Source organism: Nanorana parkeri, unplaced genomic scaffold, assembly GCF_000935625.1.
Source record: "Nanorana parkeri isolate BGI_ZX_2015 unplaced genomic scaffold, ASM93562v1 scaffold70, whole genome shotgun sequence".
NCBI classification, from domain to species: Eukaryota; Metazoa; Chordata; class Amphibia; order Anura; family Dicroglossidae; genus Nanorana; species Nanorana parkeri.
Window position 1 is genome coordinate 374,783 of NW_017306338.1, and position 24,895 is coordinate 399,677.

At 41.9% G+C, this 24,895-nt stretch overlaps 1 protein-coding gene across 1 annotated transcript in view; it reads right to left on the reverse strand.

Moving 5' to 3' along the window:
- The window catches only part of ZMYM4 (zinc finger MYM-type containing 4), an 86,797-nt gene that overhangs the window by 7,557 nt on the left and 54,345 nt on the right, over positions 1-24,895 (reverse strand). Inside the window, 12 exon segments of the mRNA XM_018576595.1 lie at positions 313-520; positions 816-1,066; positions 2,406-2,500; positions 4,010-4,224; positions 4,778-4,962; positions 8,984-9,099; positions 11,004-11,148; positions 11,238-11,275; positions 19,060-19,206; positions 19,858-20,008; positions 23,970-24,142; positions 24,375-24,525. Coding sequence (XP_018432097.1) covers positions 313-520; positions 816-1,066; positions 2,406-2,500; positions 4,010-4,224; positions 4,778-4,962; positions 8,984-9,099; positions 11,004-11,148; positions 11,238-11,275; positions 19,060-19,206; positions 19,858-20,008; positions 23,970-24,142; positions 24,375-24,525 — 1,875 coding nt within the window.

A 24,895-nucleotide genomic window follows, 5' to 3' on the forward strand; every position in this document is an offset into this window, starting at 1 on the left:
GAGTCCCGGCGGCACTCTGTTTACACTTGTAAAGCCAACTGTCGGCTTTACAGTAGAAGTGATTCTGGCGACTCAGCTGCTGCCAGATCGCTTCTTGGCTTTCAGAAAATATATAATTTTCAGGTCTAAATAGTGGATTATAACCTATAAACAAAAAAAAGAAAAAGAAAAAAAAAAAAAAGGCCTCGGTCATGAAGGAGTTAAAGACAAAATGTCTTGGTCACCCTGAGGCACCTCAAAATGGGGATTGCCCCCTGCAAATGGGAACAGACAATAACCATGAGTTTAAAAAAACTTACTGCTACCATTTACCTGCTGAATTCCAAGGCACAGATAAAGGATGCTGTCTGGATTGTACTTCTCTCCATTTGGTCGTTGTACCTCCTGAATAAACTGGCACAAACCATAACTTAATTCTGCAAATGTGCATGATAAAATATCTTCTTTTAACTTTACAGGTCGCACTAAGAGGGAAAGGAAAGAAAATGGAGAATTGTAAAGGATTTAGTGAAATTGTTAGCTAAACAAACAAACACAATGCACATCATATCACAGAAGTACACTGCACCAATTTTCTAGATGTGGCACTTCAAACAAAAAACTCCCCCAAAACTCAGGGGATCTGAGAGGAATGCATACTGCACAGACAAAACAAAGATATAATAAAAGCAGAAAACCAGTTCATAAACACGGTAGAAAAGCTAAAATACCAGTTTTGAAGTACCATTTCACATTATTAGGGGAATTAATAGACCAGCCAACAGTTAATTCAAAGGACAGTTCCTTGTGAAAACCTGTAAAAAAGGGACATCCACTTCCCACACAGTAAATGTATAAAATCTGGTGCAATTTTTCCTGGAAATATTTCTATTTCTATTTATTGATTGAATTTACCTCCAAATTTGATGTCTTCAGGCTCCTCTTGAGAGTTTTTCCACCTTACCCAATTCTTCCAAGCATTTACCCCATACATATATTTTAACGTGGAACCTAAAGCGGAACATCCAGGATATGAACCCTGAATAAGGTTTCGTGGTTCCACATTTACTACTGACTTTTTGCGACCCTTAAAAGAAAAAAGAAGTCAAATTAACAGCTTTTAGCCTAGGCTCAGTATATATTTGTTTTCATTCAATGTTTCTGCAACTTTTGTAACACATAATACAGATGAACGTGTTTGAGCTGCAGCTAATGAAACAGCGTCATATTTACAAAAATATTAATTTTACACCATGGAATTGATCTAGCCAGCAGATGAAGGGTTTATGTGCTCACAGACAACGATTGAGCATGATACTATCTTGTTTGTGAATGCACTGCCACTGCACAGGCCAACATGGTAATGGCATTAAATTGTACATGTGCCAGCATTATACCTAAAGTAGTCTTTGTAAAGTGTGCTATGGAATCTAGAATGTAATATGAAGCTTTCACTCTAAGGCTCCTTTCTCATTCTGATCAGGACAGGATCCGTGCACGGATCCTCTGATCAGAGTAGTATGGAGTGGATGTCACCACTGACGTCTGTATCCATACAGTTTTACCCTCCACCTTGTGGAGGAGGAAACAATTTAAACTGCTGGACCACATGTCGGACATGTGTCTGTTTACATCAGATTACCCCTGATCCGGCACAATCAAGTCCGGCGAAAAATATATCCGATCCGTTTGTTTTACTGGACCTGGCCAGAGTCAGGGATTATCAGGTGTAAATGGATGCCTACACTGCTGCTTACACACGGCTGTCCATAGACTAACATTGGGCATTCAATTGGGACCCAATTGGACTGCCCGTGTGAAAAAGGTCCAAATTCAATGCCTACCAAATGTGATGCAACAACATGCATGAAAAAAGTAAATAGGAATGAAAGGCAGTTGCAAAATTAGACACAATTGCCATTAAAGTTATGAATAGGAATCAAGATTTTTCACAAATAAATGACGGTGCATAAACTGTGAAAAAAAAACCTCTGGGAAACTTAGTATTTTGGACTTCAAAAGTCATGCTTATACTAATCAAACAAACCAAGAGAAAAAAATTGTGGACTAATCCCATTAAAATTATCTTGAAGAGAGAAGCTATTGTTCAACAAGATTGGCCATAATGCAGCAAAAAATAACGACTTATTCCTTATGGATGAGGCTAATAAAAATGTGTTTTTGTAAAGAAAAAAAACTTCACACAAAAGGAGACACAAATGATTGTTACCATTTGACCCCAACACCAAAAGTAAAAAAAAATAAATTTAATATATTGATTTTCCTATTATTGCAATGAATGCCAAGTATCTTAACAAATAATAATAATTAAAAAAACTATAGCACATCCCCAAACTGTCTATTCCTTGGGACAACCGTTTCCCCTTTTCTAGTAGGATTTACATTGATTTGAGGTTCCCTCTTACCCGTCTTTTGGGTGGAGGAAATCCATCTCTGTGTTTTCTTCTGCCTCTGGACCGGCCAAATGCACTGGAACCTTTATTTAGTGGGTCAAATGCTTCTGTGAAAAGAATTAAAAAAGGAACAGGTTTTTCTGTGCAGTCATGATAAAGACACATGCTGTCAAAAACCCTATTTTCTTGATTGTACAGTACAGGACACAGGCAAATTACTCTGAATACTCACATGGGAAATTCTCAACCATTTGGCAGCCTTGGATATCAGATTCCCAACCGTCTCAATCTGACCACACCTTGACTAGCTAATTTTTCTTAGCCCTTATGTTAAGCTACCCCAAATCCCCTATGGCTCTTACTTTTGTTCTTCTCTTTAGACCTTTCCAGTTCTTTTGATTCCTCATTTTCCCCACTTCTCTGATTATGCAAGTGTTACGCCCTGGCAGTTCCTGCCCTCTTGTTGTTTACACATTTTCATGTTGATTGCTGCTACCCAATATGTAATATTGCATATGCAAGCCTCTCCTCCTCCGACCAGATGTTATATTTGTTTAAGGTCTTTTGTATTTTCTATTTCTTGCTGTTTAATAAACTTTTGTGAAAGAAATAAAACTGTTGAGACTCATCCGGCACAGATGCTGGGACAATGAAACCTAGGTCCAGCAGACCTCAAAAAGGAGCAGATGTAGGTCTTCAAATCTGTACAGTGACATATGAAGGTGAGGAATATGCACATAAGCAGCTGAAAAGCCAAAAATCCAGGAGTTTGTAAAGATTAACACATTTCCCCCCCACTATGGTGGAGCACTTTCCTGCTGATGAAGGCTGCTGCAAGGGCAAAGCAGCCTTCATCACTGACCACTGACTTTGTGGGTAGCCAGATCACCAGGTTTGGGAAGCCTAGATGAACATACTCCAGGGGTAAAGAGACTATAGGAAAGAGACTTTGAAGACCTTTACCTACGATTCTTCCGCTGACACAGGTGAGTTCTCTTTCCTCCAGTGACATCCTTGATGTCACTGATGGCCCTCTGCTATGCGACATCTCTGAAGGGATGTTGTTTCTTGAAGACCATGCAGGTCAGGTGCTCCTAGGATGCAGAGTTTGCAGGCAAGAATGCACTGTGCATGCGTATTGACAAAAGTCCGATACTGAGGGACAACTTGAGATGATTTCAGCAGGCCATCACAGGTTGAGCATAAGGCTTCAGCCATCTGCTTCAAAACACTTATCCATGAGGGATGCACTGTCACAGAGGAGAGATCTCCTTTAGGTGTTTTGACAATTCTGCCATAGTTTAAAGTTACTGATAGAATAGGGAAAAGGGCAGGGCCCCATCAACGAGAACGGAGTTGTAAAAACCTTATTAATAATAACTCTCGGATTCAAGCTAGGAGTACTTGAGGATACTGTACAACAAACAGAAAAGCTCAGACCCAAAGGATGTTTATCAAAATCAGTTATGTGCCAAAGTTCCTTACAAATATGGACTTAAGATCATCCAGTTTTACAAATGCATGATCAATGTAAGTATATTTAGGTTTGCCTAAAATATTGTGGCTTGTTTATTCTAAACGTCCTCCAAAAATGTAAAATTCAACCATTGACAAACCTGTTGGGAAGTCTGTCTCCAAGTCCTGCTCAATTCCCACTCTGGATAGCTGCTGAAGATCAGGGTCTGTTTCCTGCAAGTTATTTGACCTCAGAGTGTAGTGGTTCAATTCATCCTCCCAGCTGTGTGGTGTAGACACGGCTTCAGATTCCAAGTCTCCACTGTATGTACTCCCCTGATCTGTGACAAACACAGCAATTTTAAAACCGTGTTCACTCTATCATTGGTAATTATGGGTGGAAAAAAACAACAAAAAACCCACCAACCTATATGCAGTATAGTTGAGGATATATCTTGGCGATTAATAAACAATGAGAACCTACTCACAAATATTTAGCGTTTGAAAGAGTAATATCAAAAAGGACCACTATCCCATGCTGCAAAATAAAGAGTCAGCGTCATTTATTATTAGAGAACAATCCGAGCATGTGGGGATCCCCTCCTTTTAGGTTGTTGTGTTGATAGTAATTCTTTATGTGCCTTTGCTCCACAAACTCCAGCACCATGATCTTCTTCCACCAATCCCCTTCAAAACTTTTCTATACCCAATTATTAGATGTTGGGGTCAGTCAATCTTAGACAATCTGTACCCACAAAGCCAAACACAAAAAGGTAGAATACCAAGCTCATTATTCTGACAATATCAGAATAGGGTAATGTGAATTAAAGTAATGTCAATATACCTCTAACACCCAAAATATTTGACTAGACATCAGTCAAAATCACCATGGTAACATCAACGTCTGCTTTTGCTAAAGCTCACACCACTATTGTTGCTCACCTCCGTGTGATAATGTTTTCTCTTTTTCTTCATCTTCTGCAATCATTTCTGCCATCTGGAGAATGTCCGCCTCAAAGGGATCGGATGGAACCTTTTCTTTGAGGTCTTGAATAGCATCTATGATTTTATCAGCATTGTCCAGAGTTGTGGGGATCAGCATTGGAACAGGAATCTACAGGAAAGTACATTTGTTTTTTATATTCCCTGTTCTAAAAATCATATGACACTTGCAATCCAAAGCTCAAATCATATATAGAAGATAGTTTAGGTAAAGATGCAAAGACAAATTTTAGTAGCTCAAATGCAATGCAATGTTAAAATCACTATGGGCCCATTCACTCCTGTCGTCATTGGTGTGTTGCATTATGTTGTGCGTTAACAAGGTTTGCGTTAAGGCAGCCTATTTACTTTGCATGGGATGCCAACACACTAGGGTAAAAAGGAAAAACTTAGCTCCAGTATTTTTTCTGAGGCAGTGCACTACAATGCACAAATTAATGGCACTGTAGTGCACACTGCACTGCAATGGTGTTAATGGGCCCCAAGTAACCAATTACAAAAAATAAATAATAACTATAGGGCAACCAACTAATAGATAATAAATCAATATTGAGAACAGTTGTCAACTATTCTCATTATTGATTAGTTGGGATTTGAAATGGCTAATAGCAGGCTGGTAATTGCACCAGCCCACTACCTGCTGTATTTACAGTCAGCTGCCATCTGTGGAATCTTGCCACAAAAAATTATAAAAAGGTGGTGGTGGGGGGGTTAGTAATTTTCGGTTTCAGCCTGTCAAATTCTGCTGCGGGAGGTGCGCTGCAGTGCCATTCGTTTCAATGGCACCCCAAACGCTCCTCCCACCCACAGTGTGATCACCCACACTGGAACACACGGTACCACAATGACGTGCATTCTAGTGCAGTGTGATTGCAAAAAAAATTGTGCATGTAGTTTTACAAACTTTATGTTTGTAAAGCTGCATTTGTGTATTTCATTTTAAATAAAAGATGGTATTTATTTTTTGTTATCCGATCAAAAAAATAGATTATAAAAATAATACAAATAAAATGTACAACAACATGCTACTCATGCTGCCTAAACCACAGGGAGCAAATGACCTCTACTTTTAGCAAACAATCCCTAGCAATTTCAGAAGTGCAACTGAGCTACTGAAATCGCCCTTGCAGCTACAGCCTTTATCCAATTAATGCATTTCTTGAACATCCAGGGGTACTTTTAAAGAAAGTCAATAAAAGGTAAGGTAAAACACAGGTAAAATGCTTTCTTTTATTAGGAGATACTATTTGGTTATAGTAATTATTACTACCTAGCAAATTCTTGACTTTTGTTAAGGAAGCTTTGACAGACAATGCAAGTCCAAAACATTTTTAGAAACAGCCAAAGGCTGTTCTTCACTTTAGTGGGAGGTAGCACCATAACAACAAAGAGGTTAGCTTATAGACAAGTAATCACTTAAAAAGACAAGAATGGATGTGGAGAGCCCTCTCAGCAGAAAAGCTCATGGGAGAGAGGAAAAAGAATCCCTAGAGATGCACCGATACCGAGCATTTGGGTGAGTACTCGCCCAAATGCTCAGATACTTAACCCCGATACCGGAACTTTCGGTTAGAGGGAGACCTTCCTTTGACCGTCAGTACAGCAGGGGTTGGGGCATGGAGTCAGCTTCCTGATTGGCTAGGAAGCCAGCTTTACTTATTGCTAGGCAGCCTGGCTTCCTGTCCAATCTGCAAATCGGGTGGCACGTCATGACCCACCTTCCCGTTTGGCCAGGAATCCGGCTTCACTTGTTGCTAGGTCAGGAAGCCAGACTGCCTCAGAACATGAAGCCGGTGTTCGTGCAATAGAAGACCATCTTCCTGATAATCGGGGACCACGGATGCCGGTATCAGTGTTTGGTGAGTACCGAACAACAACTGGCATCTGTGCATCCCTAGTAGTAACCGTGAATCCCTTTGAGAGGGTGGGGTGATGAACAACACCTGTATAAAAAGAGGTAGGCAGGAATGAGGATATACTGGAATGCAACCTCGCGTACAAGGACATCAGGGGCAGAAGGAAGAGCAGTCCTTCCAACTCTCACCCATAAATGTTTTAAGGGTGTGATAGCCAGCCTGCAAACCTGCCCTCTGGAATATATGATTCTAGGGACCATAAGGTTTCACCCTATAAAAGTGTAGAATAGGGAAGCTAGAGGTAAAAATCTCAATACTCGCACTAAAAATCTTAACCCAATAGAGAATAGAAAGAAGAAAAGAGTGTAAGGAGACTTCTTCAGAAGACTAACCTTGGTCACAGGAGGATCTATCTTCTAGTAACCAGGTCCATAAGCACTCATGGATTTACACTATCCCACTTGGGCAACGTTCTATAGTAAGGAAACAGAACTGCCTGTGGACTCTCCAGGGAAGTACACGACTCAAGCAATTTATGCTGCCATTAAGATGGTTAAGCCGCTGCGCATTTTATACTAGTGATCTGATCAGATAATTTGTACCAGCCATTCTGTGTCGCCTTACCTTTCCGCCTGTCAGCTGCTGTACCTCTACGTTCCCCGTGCCCGCGCTGCCGCTCCCCCGTAAAGCCTCTCTGCCGCCTACCATGCCGCTCCCCCATGCCCGCACTGCCTGTCGCTCCCCGTGCCCACGCTGCCCTGCTCTCTATGGCTCCACTGCTACCCCATGGCTCCCCGTGCCCACCCCTTTTGCCAGAGGAAGAAAGGTGGCGTCAAATCTTCCCTCCAGCGGCTGGGAGAAATAGCCAGCCTAAGCCCTCAGGGGCAGGGCCCTCCTTACCATCTTGTCTTGATTTGTATTGTAACTGTAATGTCTTCCCTATATTGTAAAGCGCTGCGCAAACTGTTGGCGCTATATAAATCTTGTACAATAATAATAATTTTGAATTGCAATAGCAGGCTAGCTATTGCACCCACCCACCCACAGCCTGCTGTCAATAAGCAGAGGAGGACCCGAAGGCCGAACTTTCTCCTTGGTCCCTCCTCTGTTGATTGACAGCAGGCAGTGGGTGGGTGCAATAGCCAGCCTGCTATTGCAATTTGAAATGGCCAATAGCAGGCTGGCTATTGCTTCCAGCCATTGCATGCTGTATTTACACTCAGCTGCCTCAGTAGGCAGCCGTCATTCCCCAGTTAAGTGGAAAGTGACACTAGGGGTCTAAAACATCCCTAATGTTACCTTAAAGAGAACCTGTCACCTCCATAGTGCTATCAAATAGGGGGCTTGTAAGAAAAGCCAAAATAATTACAAAACATTTAATGTAAAAGTCCTCAGTGAACGGGCGCACACTAACGAAAACACAAGTCGGGTACACCTACATACATAAAAATACTTTTGGGCCAATTTAGGGGTGTTATTTTATTATATTGGCTTGGAGTTTTTCAATTCAGATTATTTAAAATCCATGAAACTAATTAAATTGTCCAATATAATGCATACAATTATTTTAAAAAAAACAAATGCGCGACCCCCCTGTAAAAGCCCACACTGGAACGTGCGGTACTGCAATGCCATGCGTTCCAGTGCAGTGCGATTACAAAAAACTGGGCATGCAGCTTTATTCTGAAATAAAAATGTTTGTAAAACTCCGCTTGTGTATTTTAAATAAAACATGGTATTTTGTTTTTATCTGATTAGTCGATTCATGGAAAAAATTATCTGTCAATTAATAGATTCTGAAAATAAATCGCTAGCTGCAGCTCAAGTACACAGGACTGTACTAGATTTCGGATATTTTTTCCTTTTAATTTTTTCAAACAGATATAACCAAGACCATTTTCAAAAGGTATAGTTAGACCAAAAAAAAGCAAAAAAAAGAAGTTCATTGTTTGGGTTCATATACCATTTAAAGGTGTGTTCAAAAACGCATTTGCAAACCGCAATTTAACGGTCAAGGACAACACATCAGGATACTTTACCCTCACTACCAAATGTTCACCCTTTATGCAGTAAATATAAACTGTGCTTTATTTTATAATAGTTTTGCTTTTGTTCATACATCAACATGGGAAATACACATACAGCTCTGACTATTAAAATAACATACAATAATTTTCCAACATAAAAAAAATGAAGTCCATATTTGATTTTGCTCTGTAATAAACAGCTTTAACAGGAGAGTTCTAACATTAGCATTTGGCTAGAAGAGAAACTCACAGGTAGAGGTATACTTAGCGGGACTGGGGCAAACTGGGTGTACAGGTGCATAGGAACAGGAATAAATACTGGCACGGGTACAGGAAGCACCAAGATCTGTGGTTTTCCATCATCCTCTGCAAATAAATACATGGCAGTCATACAACAGATATAACATAACTATAACTGTGCCATTCATTAGGAGAAATGTAAAATGAAAAAAGGACATATAACTGGGTGCCCGGTTGTGTATTCTTTTTACTAGTATCTTTGGATTGTTCACTATCCTTTACATCAGACTATAAGATTAGAGTTTTACAAGCTTTCAGATACAATTTAAAAGGAACTGGTATTCACCATCCCCCTGACCTACGAGACCCAGTTGTGCAACTCTGACAATTTTCTTTGTCTCTTTGAATATTGGTAGAAATGTACACAGAGGAACCCCATGCCCAGTTCCAGACTTATACCACTTAATAGTTCTGAAAGAGCTTAACAGTTTCGGAGATTGAATTTAAGAGACTCTCTGCTCTGTATGGACATAAAACCATAAATAATTCTTAAAGAACTACAAAAATATATATTGAGAGTGTGCAAAGTGATCCTTCGATAACAAAAAAAAAAAGTGATTTCACCCACTTTGTGCCCCACACTATAAACACTTCTACTATCAAAATTGTTCCATATAATTCAAAAGTTCAGTGTTTTCTCAAATTGTCCCATAAATAGTGTAATATACAAATCCACTTTGTGCTCCACTGCAACCACAAAAAAGTGCATCCAGGTGATATCTCCAATTCTGTGTGCTAAGAATTGCACTCACCAGAACACATAGACCATGGACAAAATGGTCAAAAAGCACACCTTATACAGTAATCACTGTCAGTTTTCCATATTTCCTCCTCCACTACGACTAATAGACGTTCAAATCAACCAGCATACAGCTAATCTTCAATATGTTCTCATATCCCAAAGAAAATAACTACATAGTGCAAAATCTTTCACTAATTTTAATTAAAAATTTGCTAAAAACCTTACATTAAATCCAAATAAGCAGCGCTGCATTACATTAAGACCCCATTCACACGTAGCGACATACCTTTTGCAGCGGATCCGCACGGCCGGGATAGCGCAACTTTCGGGGCGACGTTCCAGCGACGGTAGCGCGACCTTCTCCGTCGGGCTCCATAGAAAAAGGGCAAAATCGCGCAAAATCCGCCGAAAAAGGGTCCGGTAGAAGCGACTTGCGACCGCGACATGGAGTTAAGACAGCTCCATTGAATAGCATTGGCCGGCGACTTCTCGCGATATCGCGCGGTAAAAATGCGCGAAATCGCGCAATAATTCGCTACATGTGAACGGGGCCTAAGTCAGACAGTCTCCACTTAATTCCACCCTCTGTAGGCCTAAGCTCTGTTCCACCCCAGATGAACGCTCGGATCTACGGAAATTTAGTGGAGAATGGCCGATTTCGTGTAATGCAGCGCTACGTATTTGATTTTAATGCAGGTTCTTAGCACTTTTTAATTTGTAAAAGATTTTACACTATGTAGTATTTATATTCTTTGGGATATGAACATATTGAAGATCTGTATGCTGTCCTTCTGGAGGGTGGCTACTTTTGTTCCCCATGGTCCCTGTATGTGTTGAAATGTAGTCACCGCTCCAAGCTTGTTCCCCTGATGAACTACAAGCTCACATTCAGTTTACTAATTTGTATTGAAAATATAGTCCATCATGGAAGTGAGCTTGGAGTAGTGGCTACTTTACAGCACACATAGGGAGTGTGGGGAACAAAAGTATGCACCCTCCAGAAGGAAGGACTGTGCCAGCACAAATTCAGAGATGATTGGAGGGTCTACAGCTTAGTAATACACAAATAAAATGCATTTTTGTTAATGGGTATTGAATGCATTTTTAAGAGTTTAGTGTCAATATATTGATTGCTTTGCAACTCCATGACGAAGAAGAAGAATATGGCCCCCAACCCCAAAACAAAAGCTTGATCTCATGAACAAATAAACTTTGACTTCACTTGTACCTGTTTGACACTCCTTGTGTTGTGTGTGAGGTTTACAAGAGGTTGCCTTGGTCTGGGAGATTGGCTTGCACAGTAGAGCTTTGTTTTTGAGAAGTCGAGGGGGCTGTGAGGGAGGAAGTTTTAGGGCATCTGTTTGGGTACTTGCCTGAAAGAGAGATCATTAGATATTACCAACAAATGCATGGAATCAAATAAGTCAATAAAAGTTCTCACGTGGAACATCAGTATACTTACATCGCCAATTATTTTAGCTGTTACAGTTGGAACAGCACCTAAAACAAAAAAAACAAACAAAGTTCTGGATAAGCACCCATGTCAAATAAAAGGGCAAATAGAACTGCGACTTCAAATTAGGTGGAAGGACTGAAATTTTGCATTAAATTAAAGTACAGTTTTTTTCTTCAATATCAACATGAAAATCGATCAGCTTGATAAACACAAGGGAGAAACTACCTTAGGCAAGAAGGAAGACCTGGGCCTCAATACCACCCTGCTCCTATGAAAAACCAAAACAGGTTCCTTGCAGGATGAAGCCACCAGTACAGACACTAGCCTCAAACAGGTAAGGGCTATAAAGAATACCACTTTGTGAGAGAGAGTAGAGAGGGGGCTGTCTCTAATGGATTCAAACAGTGCTTTCTAAAGCACAAGATAATGAGATTCAGATTCCATGGACCCACAGGGGAACAAATAGGGAAGCTACATGGGAGACTCCTTGAACAAAGGTCTTAAGATTTAAAAGGTCAGCAGTCTCTGAAACAAGATGCAAAAACCTGACCTTTCATAGTGCTGAAAGCTTAACATAGGTTCAGTGTAAGAAGGAGAAGCTCCATCCCTCAAAGAAACTTCTAGCGTGGAAGCCCCGATACTCACACCAACTGACCGTGCTGAAAGTAGATATCCTAGTTTTAACATGCCAGAAATCACAAATTCAAAGTATGTTACGCAATATCTGGGCTTCAAAAGTCATGCTGCTAAAGCCAGTGCCTCTGAAGCAAGATGGTCAATTGGTCCTCGAGACAGAAAATTCAGACGATCTAGAAGAGGTCACATAGGGTCAAATCATCAGTCATCGCAGGTCCGAGTGGCACATCTGCCTGTGCCAATCCAGAGATAGGAGGCTCACTAAAATGTCTCCATCTCAAACATGTAAAGCAGGCAAGAAAGAAGTTCAGTGTTGGAAAAGCATAGATAAGGGTGTACTAATCCCATAGAGGGACCAAAGCATTCACTGTTTCTGCTAAAGGATCCTCGTACCTAAAGGCAAACCTGTCCCGTTTGTTGGAGGCCAGTAGGTCCAAATGCAGTGCCCCTTCCACTGTGACACAGGTTCTGAAACACAGGTGTGGGGACCTCTACCCCATGTCCAGATGTTGTCGGCCGAGGAACGTCTGGTGCTGATGAAGGGGAGTGTCTCTCCAAAACACATTCCCAGAGTGAGGTAATGACCATAGCGGGAGGAATCGGGCACCCGTGCAGAGACTGTACCTTCCAACCAGGAATGGTGGGTGGTATGGTGATCTCCTTGTAGCCACTTGCAGTTGGGATACAACCTGCAGCCAGGGCTTATTTCTGTCTATGTGCACTCATGTGACCTCCTCCGTGGCTGGATTCACTGTTTTGCTGCTCTCCACCCACAGTTATCTGTGAGTGCAATACCTTCAAACATTTCAATTGTGTTTTTATTTTAGTTTTGTTCTTTGGAGCTCCCTCTCTGTGTCTTGTGGATTAGCGGCATCAGACTCATTTGTCTTGAAGATACAGTTACATAGTTTTTGTTTCAGGCTAACTCTTTTGTACAGTATCATATCTTTTGCTTATACATTCAGACATTGAATCCCCTATCTTTTATACATTTTAGAACACTTTTTTTAGGGATGTACCAAAATATCGTCCGAAAATGGTACTATGGGCAACATGCTGATAGTATCAATACAGCCGAAAATGCGGCCCATCCCTAGCTTCTCTCCTCCCTGCTGGGTGCTGGCCTGTGTCCCTTCTGCTCTCCCAGCCTGTGTCGGATGGGAAACAGACCAGTCCCGAGCAGAAGGGAGAGAAAAGGTCAGGAGGCCGAGTGCGGCAGGGAGGAGACAGCTGCCAGCAATCTTAGAAGGCTAAGATCGCCTGTGACAGGCGAGTCAGGAGAGAGAGCAGAGTACAAACACACAGCAATCAGTACTTTGAGTGTTTGTAAATAACGCAGGACATGGTATGCTTACGGTGTTCCCAGTTATGAATGAACAGGAAGTGCTCTACATCACTACCACTGTTCATTTATGATTGTGGACATGGTAACGGATATTATCTCAATTTATGAATGAGCAGGAGCACTCAGTGTAGAGGGGGGCTGCAGAAAAAGATTGAGTAATCTGTGTCCTCAATCTCTTTTCCTATTTTAAAGGGGAAATATCAGAGGTCTGTTTAGATCCCCGATATTTACCCAAAGCCCCTAACAGAAAAGTAAATATAAAAAAAAATATATAAATTAAAAAATTTTTTTCATTTTAAAAAATTTGGGGGGACAAAAAATAAAAAGAAGTAAACGTTTTCCATGACAGGATCCAATCTCCATTTCTTAACGCGGTGAGACTTCTGTACGCGAGTGCAGAGGCGCTGTGGGTGACCTTCCAGCAAGATGCTCCAGCACAGCAAAAACAGCCAAATACCCTGAAGCTGCAGGATGCTGATCAGAAGACAAGACTGCTCTGAGGACTAAGTCCTCTGCATGGACTGGGTTTCCAGGACTCCTCCCCAGCCCAATAGGCTGACATTCATAATGTGGGATTTTCTAAAAGACTGGAAGAAATGAATTCCCAAAATCAAGAGATGGATTTCTGACTCACCAAGCCAGGGAAAACCTGGCTCCTTGTTTTGTCCAGGGACTGGACTGACTTGTCCATGATGACAGAATGCTGCATTATAGAGGTCTGGAGTGAAACGAGGCAAACATGAATGCCTTGAAGGGGGCTACTATTACACCCAGAACTATCATGGAAAAGAAAAAAGAGCTGGATGACTTTTGGACTAAAGAGCTCAAGTCTGAGAAAAGAGAGTCTGAAGTTTCTCCTGTGTGAGATTGAGCATGTGTGAATTTGTGTGTGTATGTGCATGGGAATCGGGCAACTTTACAGCCACCGAGATTACATTTCACAGTAGGTATAAACTAACTCCCAGCGTTAATGTGGCTGTAAGCTTGTTTATATCCAGTTACTGGCCCACAGTAGTACTTGCTGCAGTAGAAAGGTTAACATTGTAGAAATACATTGAAGGAAATGTATCAAAACTGGAGCAGAGAAAATCTGAAGCAGAAGTGCATGGCAACCAATCAGCTTCGATCTTTCATTTTCAAATCTTAACTAAACAAACAGAAGAGAGAAGCTGATTGCATGCCATGATAAATCTCCCCCAATATGTCTGCCCCCTCCTGCAGCTAGTTGAGCACTGACGAGATAATGGGTTAGTGAAAAAAAAATCATTATTGACCCAAAAGGAAAATCTTTTCCATATTATACCATAAACAGCTGTAGTGATTACTTTTCCTACTAACTAAGAGGGTAGATATGACTTTGTCCAGGGGCGGACTGGCCATACGGGCAGTCGGGCATTACCCGAGGGCCCGCGGCCAAAAGAGGGGGCCCGTCACCGACCCCCATGCCCTTTTCAGTCAGCATGGAATAGAACGCGGGTTTGTTAAAGCGGCGACGGCAGTATCGCCCGCCTCCCGGGCCCACTATACACTGCCGTTGCCGCTTTAACAGAGCCGCATCTCCTACAGTGGCGCGGCCGAGAAGAGCTCCGAGGTGGGGGAGTGTCGCAGTGGATGGGGGCGTGCCGCAGTGGGCAGACGGAGGCACGAGAGCCTCATACTGGAGGGGTTCTACAAAAACCCTGACTGGAACCTGGGGATCGGGAGCCCTGATGCTGGTAAGTGAATTTAATGACCTTTTTTTTGAGCTGTAAATGGGAAGATTTTTAACCTTTTAGTCTCCATTCACATACAGTGTTTGCGCTTCCCGTGCGGTTTTTCAAGTGGGAGCCCGCACGGGGCGCAAATGATATATGTGAACTGCACGAATTCCGCTCGTTTGCGGCCATTAAATAGCCGCTAACGCGTGGAATCTGACAGATTATCGCGCTTGCAGTATTTTGGGGGGTCACGCAGGTTAAAGCTCCATTCACACTGGAAAAAACAATGCACTTTTATGTGCTTTGTTCAGACTATTGCTGGACCGCGTTGTACGAAACCGTACACGGCCCCCAAAATAGTGCAATCGCGATAATGCAGCAGATTCTGCACGTTCACGGCTATATAATAGCTGCAAACGAGCAGAATCTGTGCAGTTGTTTCACATATAGTGTTTGCGTCACGTGCGCAAACGCTATGGGGGTTATTCACCGAGTGTATAACGGAGCCGAAGTGAAGTGAGCGGAACGCTGTTCGGCTATTCACTTCAGCCTTGTAGGGCTGACTTCAGCTGTACCTCGGCTAAAATCAGCCGTACATCGGCTGCCTTCGGTCAGCCTAACATGCTCTGCATGTTCGGCTGAGCAATATCTGGATCGGCTGAGCCGCAGCTCCGGCAGCTCACTCACTGCTGTTCACCCCTATTCTCATAGGGGCCAAACGGCAGTAAGTAAATAGCGAAATGCCGCGAGTGGCATTCGACTTGGCTATTCTGCTCAGTACCTCCGTGGTAGCGAGCAGAATCGAAAAAAAGTTAAAGAAAAAAAAATGTAGAAAAATAGGAAAAGTTTAAAAAAATTTAAAATATATTTTTTTAAAAACAACGCACATCCTGTTTCCTATTGGCCGGCATCTGCCAGAGTCTTCTAGTAGGTCCCGGCCAATAAATAACAACTGGGTGGAGCCGGCTGTGACGCCCAGTTGTTCTTGTTTAATGACAGATCAGCATCCCCTGGTCATTTGGGGACGTTGATCTATTACAACTGGGCGGAGCTAGCCGTGAGATCACGGCTGGCTCCGCCCAGCTGTCATCTGTGTGAAGATCGGTCGGCTTCGGCTGACCTTTCTCCCTGCTTCGGCTGTGAATACTACTCAGCCAAGCTGAAGCCTATGGGTTCGGCTCGGCTGAGCCACTCAGCTGCTGTACGGGCTGTTATGAATAGCCCGTACAGCAGCCCTTCGGCTGTGGACGGGGCTTGTATATGGGTGGAGCACAAGGGGGCCCCATAATACTGTATTGCCCAGGGGCCCCATTGTGTTGTCAGTCCGCCCCTGCTTTGTCCTATAGCTCCTTACCGATCAGGATTTCCTTTTCAGTAGCCATGCCGTAAGTTCTGGTGATGCAGAACTGGGCCCTGACAAAACAGCTTGCTCTCCTCTGGAAGTTTTAGTGGAGGGGAAATGATTAGTCTGCAAAGACTCACCAACTGCGCCCTCTTTAAGAGTGCAATCAAAGTGAACTTTGCTGTATCTTTGATGATCAAAACCATAAGGGCTAGGTAACGCCATAACTGCATACGTCTGCGCAGCTGCAGTGTGATGGGTTTTGACCGCGATTGACGCTTTTTTTTTTAGCTTAAAAATGGGATTTCAGGTGCGATAGCGTGCATTTTTGATGTTGTGATCCGATACAGCTAAATAGGGCAAGCAGTATTTTTTCGGACTGCATCAGAACGGACTGCACTGGTGTGAACAGAGCACCAGAAATCCCATAGGAAAGTATTATGATGTATTTTGGATGCAGCTGCCAAAGTGAACAGACTGCATCACAACTGCAGCTGGTGTGAACTAGCCCTAAGTCAGATCCCAGTCTCATCGATCAGCAAAGGCATTTGCATACAATATCTCTGTCCTCAATGCAGAAACAATGATAACCCACAAACTACATAATAAATGCATAAAAGCGACACGCAAGAACTAACAGACAGCAGACTCTTGCAAGTACACAGAAGATCTCTGCCCTCCAACATCATAGGGGGATTATACTGTGCACTCTGTGTACACATGTCTTCACTAAAACCTGAATGTTGGAATGCCAGCTTATAACTACCCAAGCTTCCCAAAACCTGCATAGGAGGAGTGCCATCAGGCAGAAAGGGCTTGTTTAAATAACGAGCATGACTATCGCTGGCACAAACATCAGGCGATCTGCCCATTAAAAGTCTGACTCCCTTCTAGCACTAAGGGGAGATTATAGTGAAACTGATGTGAGTTAAGTTATGCAAGTCCAGGGGTGTGGAATTCCTATCGTCCAACGCCCAGGATATGCAGTTTCGGGCGGGTAGTTTTTTTTCCTACATTTAGCCTTGCTTCGGGCATGCAGAAGGCTAATTGTAGAGGGGGAGCCATTTTGTACCAGTGATCAAAAGGCGGCTGTACAGCTGCTCAAGATCACCTGTAAGCAGCCTGATTGTCACTTTGCATCGCCTCCACGAACATCGCCTCTCTCTTCGCCCACCACGCCATGGTTTTCGGGGTCCCTAAACTCTTCTAGGGGACCCGGGGCTATGGCAAATTAGTTCAGGATGGAGAGCAGGGAGCAGAGCCGAGAACATCTGTTCTCCGGTCTGCTCAGTGTGAACACCGAGACAGGAGAGCTGTACTTGCAGCCTTCCCGTCTGAGCGGTCACAAGCCCTTCAACCCCAAAACACGGGAGGCTTTAATTATGCGATCAGTGCATTCCGGCCACTAACCATACAGGAACGCACTGGATGTGGTGTGAACCGCCCCTTAGACATGACCCACAGTCTTAGCTGTAACAGTGGCAAAATGTGTCACATAAACCAGGGTTGGAGGAGCCTACCTAGCCCACATTTAATGTCCAAATCTGCTTAACCTGTAGCTTTCGGCATGGCGGAATCAGACTACATGGTGTAGTGCTGCTGACCAGAAGAAGTCTGCTAAACACTCCTGAAAAACTCCAGGTTCATGAGCGCACCACGGCTCCATCCCCACGCGCTTTCACTCCTTCCCTGGTATTGGTGGATGCTGGCACCAGGGTGTACTCACACCTGCACTGCTCAGTTTCAAAATGGCCCCCCAGAAAAAAGGTGTATGAACCTGTTCCAACTGCGAGCATCCCCTACAACAAGAGCCCAAGGATGCCATCCACAAGTTGGCAGCATACATAGGGAGCATGGCTGGCCACCAATGGCTCCCACCTTACCTCACACCACGAGAGGCAACACAGGAGAGAACTCAAGGCCTGGCCAAATGTGAGTAAGAGAGGGCTCAACTAGAGCCTCTGCATCCACGGGGATAGTTGCTTCTCCTCCTGCGGAGAAGGGACCTTGGGGGGAAAAAAAATGAAGGTGATAGCGGGGAAGGATCCCAGAACTAGAATAAAAAAAACAAAAGAAAAGTTAATGAATCCTATCTCAGGCATGCAACCCCTCTGGGTCGCCTGTTCCTTAAATCGTGGGGGAACATACACTGGGAGGATCCTGTAACTAAAATGAAGGCCTATGTATCAATAACAAACTGCTCTGATGTTCCTGGTAAGCTGGAGGAAACACAACTTAGGTGGTTGGGGGGGATGGCCCCTTTTACTTTAATTGTGGATTATGCGTTTCCTGTTTGAAGGTGTGTGGATCCCCTCTTTCTCCTGTGCTGTTTAGAAGATGAATTGGGAAAATTATTCATAGTCAAATTACTAAAAAAAGGTATAGTAAATTTAAATAAATGAACAGATGGTGCCAAATATGGCTTAGGCATCTAGGCTTCAATGCCCTTTGGTCACGAAAGAGTTAATCTGCAGCATGCATCAATGCATGGCACCATGTGCAGTACGTTGTGGCCAATCATTGTAAATGGCACCCAAAAGCACTGTACAGTAGCACGCAACATGCTGCAGCACATCACAATACAGATACAAAGCACTACATTGCAAAAAAAAAAGTGTCAGGTACACTTTTGCTTGCATTGTAGTGCTTCAGTAGTCCACTTAAAATGCATGTAAATACATTGCAAAAATGGGAAACCACCATAAATGATTAGTAAACTCAACTAACCTGCTTGAGACTAGTTCACCGCTTAAGCGGACAACATAAAAAACCTGTATAGTGTACTCCTGTCATTTTTTTGCTCCTTACCTTGTAAGACATTGGTAGAGTTCGCAGTAGGTTGTGCAGCTGGGGCGCTTGCAAGTGACACCACATTGGCAATGACTGGAGTAGAATCCTTTGCTCCAGAGGAGCCTGTGGAAGCTGCGACTGGTTGAATCATGGGGGCATTGGATACTGCAAAACAACAGAGCATGTGCTTACTAAAGTCATTAACAAAAGTAACAAAGACAACACTCCTTTTCCCTAAATGGTCAAAGACATTCCTTGTAGCAATGAAACTAAGGAACATTAAAAACATTACACATAAAAAAATAATTAAGGCCTAACTACAGCCTTTTGTTTTAGTTTTGAATAGAGACAGAAAAGGTTAAAAAGCCAGGTTTATAGGACATTTTTTCCTTAAATCCTGTCCCTGTGACAGGAAAAGTAATGGGGGAGTGGTTGTCCGAGACAAAAAAAGTGCACACAGCAAAAAAAACACTTTTAGAACTTCTAACCATTTTCCAGTTCTACTAAAACATGGTTTTGTCTGTGCTCCCACTGAATAGATTTCTCATAATTTCCTATCCAGACAGGGGAATATCTTCCTAACAGGGATACTGGCAGCAGTCAAATCCTTAGAAGCTCTAATCCTTCCAGATTCAGGTTTGCTGACTGAAGTCGGGCTTTCAAATGTACACAAACTTAAAACTTCTTTTTAGTGTTGGATAGTGTGGGGAAGAGTTCGATCCTGTGTCATGTTTTTATTGCCATTTCTGTCCATGCTCTCCATTTGTCCTGGTGAACAGTACTGCGTATAGGTATGACCGTGCTGCGTGAACAAACCTGTATTATTGACTGGGGACAATTCTCCTGGGCTCTGCTGACTGCAAAACATCACTAAACACGTTAGGTTACAAAAGTGCTTCATCTCCCCTTTCCACTTCAGTGATTCATTCAGCTTGCCTTGTCGCTTGCAACTTTCACATTTACCCATCTAAGAAAATAGAAAAAACTTATTAGATTTTTTACTTAACCATTCAACAACCCACAATCATAATGGTTTATATGCATAAATGTACCTGACCTGCTGACAGTATGTAGGAAAGTAAATTCATTCAATATGCTTTGATTTGTGCTCAACATATACCACACTATCCACTTGGGAACTAAAAGCATGCATGCATCATACACTCTAGAGCCTTGATTCTCAACTGGTGGGTCGAGACCCAAAAGTGGGTCGCGACTCCTTGTTCAGTGGGTCACTGGTGCCTTCCACTTTTCTAGGCGAGAGACTCCTCAGCCTCCCCCTAGCGCAGAAAGTAAATTGATTTGGAATGGAGTGACCTAAATCAAGGCACAGGATGCCATACCCCTGGAAATGGTATATCATAAAATTTAGAAAAGTTGGGGTTTTTTGGGCAGCCGACTGACAACTTACAAACCAAACATTTGTTTAGAAAATATAATTTTATTTGATTAAAAAGTGAATAGAATTAATAAAATTGACAACATGATTCCCCTATAAGCTCACTCCACACTGATTAAGTTCATTCATATAAGGATGACATTCAGAGACTTATACAATGAAACATGATTGAAAAACATAATAATTGAAATTTTCATTGGCACAATACATGATTGGTATAAGGAAAAAGTGATGGAGGAGCTTGATTTTCTCGACGTTTCGCGCTAAGAAAAAGAAAAGGGAAAGAGTTGAGAAGAAGAAACTGGGGAGAGATAAGGTGGAGATCTCGGAGCATCAAGATGGAGAGGGAATGAGAGTAAGGAAAAGAAGAGACAAGGGAGCGTGGGATGCACACATAATAAATCTTAAAAAAATAAAAAAATAAAAATAAAAAAATATAAAGCAATCCAGATTTGGGAGTCCAATAAGGGTCCCACCGAGAAGACTTTCACATATGAATTGCATTCGTAATGGCTCTTTGAACATGTATGAAGATATAGATCGAACATTTCATGATATACATTTAATATCTATCATCAAACTTTCATTATATGTATTTTGATCCATAAATTGTTCCATAAATTGTTCCAAATGATACATATTGGACCGAAATTGGTAGGTTGGCCAAGAAACCATAAATAGTAGACATTTGTACATTGCATATATTTTTTTCATTGATGTGAAATGGAAACTGTGACAGAAATATATGAGGAAGAGATCACTGGAGTACGACAAGGTGCGGGAAAGGAGGAAGGAAAACCTATTAACTAGGTGATTATTTTATATTAGTTTGTTATTTTGTTATTTATTACTTATATTTTTAATTGGTTATTTGTTGGTAGAGTGCCCACATCTAACACCTTATAAGGCCCTACATGTAGGAAATGTATCAGAAGTATATCATAAGAAAGGCCTAAAGCTTAAGTTTTCATTGAGTCCAGGTGATTGGGTGGCCCGTAGTCTGTATATCCACTGGGTTTCTCTTTGAAAGATGATCTTGTCCCAGTCACCACCACGTGTGTCCTCCCTTATGTGTTCTAGGCCATAGAAGAGTAGAGTGGTTGAATCAAAGTTATGATACAATCCCACATGTCTACTTATTGGAGTTGTCATTTTCCCATTTGATGATAAGTAGACATGGTCTTGTATCCGTTTGAAAAAAGGACGTATTGTTTTGCCTACATAAAAAGCATTGCATCGGCAGGTCATCAGATAGATCACTCCATTGGTTTGGCAATTTATGTGATCTTTGGGATACCAAGTTTGACCATTGGGAAGCTTAACCGATTTGCCCTGCTTGATATGTTTGCAAATAATAATAATAATAAATAATATATATTTTCTCGACTATGACTAGCGCAGAAAGTGTCAGTTCTCATGCCGAGCAGCCATTCATATGCTGCCCGGCGTCAAGTGGAGTGGGCGGGAGCATGTGCTGTACATGGGAGGATCCACTCCAGTTCTTGTAAGGTAGGGAGACTGAGTGGATCTTAAGAAAATGGTTTTTTTTTTGTAGTGTGTATGTGAGATTGTTTGTGGTTGTCTGTGTCTGTCAGTGTTTTTGAGGGCCCGTTTACACTAATGCAGTGCGTTAACCGAACAGTCCTGTGCGATTTAACGCACTGTACCATGCAATTGCACCTACTACGCATTCTTGTGTGGGAGGTGCTTTGCAATTCATTAGAATGGAACCCCAAACACACCTCCCACCCACAGTTCAATTGCCCACGCCTGAACTTTTGGTACCGCAATGCTGGTCGTTTCATTGAAGTGTGACTTGGGTCGCGACTTAATGACCAAGGACAAATGTGGGTCCTGAGATTACACAGGTTGAGAACCACTGCTCTAGAGGCAGTACAACTGATGGGAGTCAACAATCAAGAAGGATCTGGGAGTTCTGGTAGACAGAGGCCTTTAAAGCATGCAATGCCAAGCTGCAGTTTATACAGCAAGCAAACGACTTTCTTGTGTTAAAATAGGTATAGGTATAGACAGAGGTATAGACAGGAATAGGTATAGACAGAGACATAATCTTGCACCTGCACAAAACATTAGTAAGACCTTATCTGGAATATGCTTTTCAGATTTGAGCACCAGTTCACTAAAAGGATATTGGGGAACTAGAGAGAGTACAGAGAAGGGCAACTAAACTGGTAAGAGGCATTGAGGAGCTCTGCCATGAGGAAAGATTATCTGAACTGAATTTGTTCTTCCTGAGATGAGTAGATTAAGGAAGGGGGGTATACTCGGCATGTAAAAATACATAAATGGTTTATATAGCTATTTTGTGCAAAGGTATTTACTTAAGCCAGGGAAACTTTTTAAGGGAAGGGAAACTTTTTGCGTCAGGAGAAAAAGATTTAATCTTCGCATACAGAAAGGCTTTTCACAGTAAGAGCTGTGAAAAATGTGGAATAGACTACCTTAAATAACTAGTTCTAGCCAGCTAATGTTTTTCAAAGAAAGCTGGATGCATTACTGAATACACAGTACTTAACTGGATAGAAACATTAAGCAATAACCTCAGAAATTGTGTTGATGCAGGGAAGATCTGGTTCTTTTAGCAAATCAGGAAGGCAAATTTTATTTTTTCCCTGTTAGAGCAAATTGATTCATGCGATATAAGTGTTTTTGCCTTTCTTTTGGATAAACTGTGGGTATACTGTTCTGTTTATGTAGGTTATGCATTTGTTTATGTTTTGGTTGAACTCAATGGACTTCTGTATTGTTTCTGCCTGAAACTATGCAATTAAACATTTCCTAGAGCAGTCTCAACAGGTATAGCTAGTGGCCAGCCCGAAAAGGTGGCTGTAGGGTGAGGAAAACTGCCTGAAAACTGAAAAGGACCTATATATGAGGCGCACATGCATAGGATGTCATATGAATCTTATAACTTTTTTTTCCTGTCCTGCATGCCTGCCTAGGGAGTTTGTTGCTATTAGAAATGGACAACAGATTAAACCTGGCATAAAATAATTTGGGAAAATGCTCCTATTCACGATGTGATCAGGCCCTCAAATTTCAGTAACAATGCTTAGTGTTACAGCATTACCGCAAAACTACCCTAGTGACATCATCCCATTCTAGGAGACATGGAATAATTTAAACAGAAACCAAAAATACAAAGCACAAGAGACTCATGCATACATGAAATTAGGACACACAAAACGTTCACAACACCTTTTAAAGTATACAATTAGGTTCTCTTTGCAATCCCCACTCTGCATAATCTGACAGAACGGTGTTTCATTTTAGCACATATGTGAACTGTGTTTAATTTTAGCACGTATGCAGTGATTGCATTGTTCCCATGTACTGTATGAGATTAGAATTATGTAGAACAACTGTTCCATTGCAAGATTTCTGTATGTGTTGGTCTCCTGGCTTGTTCAAATCAGCTGGATGTGATCACAAGTATGGATTTAAAAGCATACTTACATTAATGCAAACCTCAGGTTTCCCTGTTTTATCCTAAATTGTGACCACTCACCTGATAAAACAGCACTGTGAATTTTGACATGCATTCTTCGCCGCAGAACTCTTCCAACTTCCCTCCAAAATGATTGCGCACCAACTTTGGAGAGGTTTGGCAGCAGTAACTGCACATCTTACAGTAACTTCCCCACTTCTTAAAAATGTCATGTTTGTACAGTAGCTTGCAACCTATAAAAATACACAGCAATAATAAAGGTCCGCATTCACAAAAGGCAAATTATTTACTAGACATAATTACCCAAATTTAATCTATATGGGAACCCTGGTACATTAATTCATCAAAGTGTTGGAAAGGCACATGAAATAAGTATTTGGGTGGGCTGACACTTTAATAACATTTCATAGTGATATTAAATAATTATTCATATTTGAAATAAAAAATGAAACACAAATAACAAACCTTCACTGCAGAACACCTTCTCAACTCCTGAGAAGCGCACCAACTCTTTAACAGTCTTCTCTATTTTGCAGTACTCACACATTGCCGTAATCACATTGATTTTTTTGTATTCATCACTGCAGGCTTTACCACAAAACTGATACATTTTACCCTAAAGTGACACAGATGAATCAAAATCAGTGTATGACAATCAAAAAGAACTTGTAATGTACTGTTCTAACATACTACAAACTGCCACTGTATCACTACACACTCATCAAATAGGAGAGAATCTAAGAAGAGTCTATGAAGTGTCACGCCAAAATTTGGTGTTATAAAAATCCTGGTCAGCAAATATTTAATCGCATTGCCACACTTGCATGTAGCATAATATGCTCCTTAACATTTCTTCTATTGTCATCTGTTATTAGCAGGATCAATATAATAAAGGTATTTGACAGACTCCAGTTTTTGCGGTACCCCTTGCAATAGTGTAGTCTCTATGGAGCCACTGCAATGTGTTTGCCGCCGCCGCCGCCCCC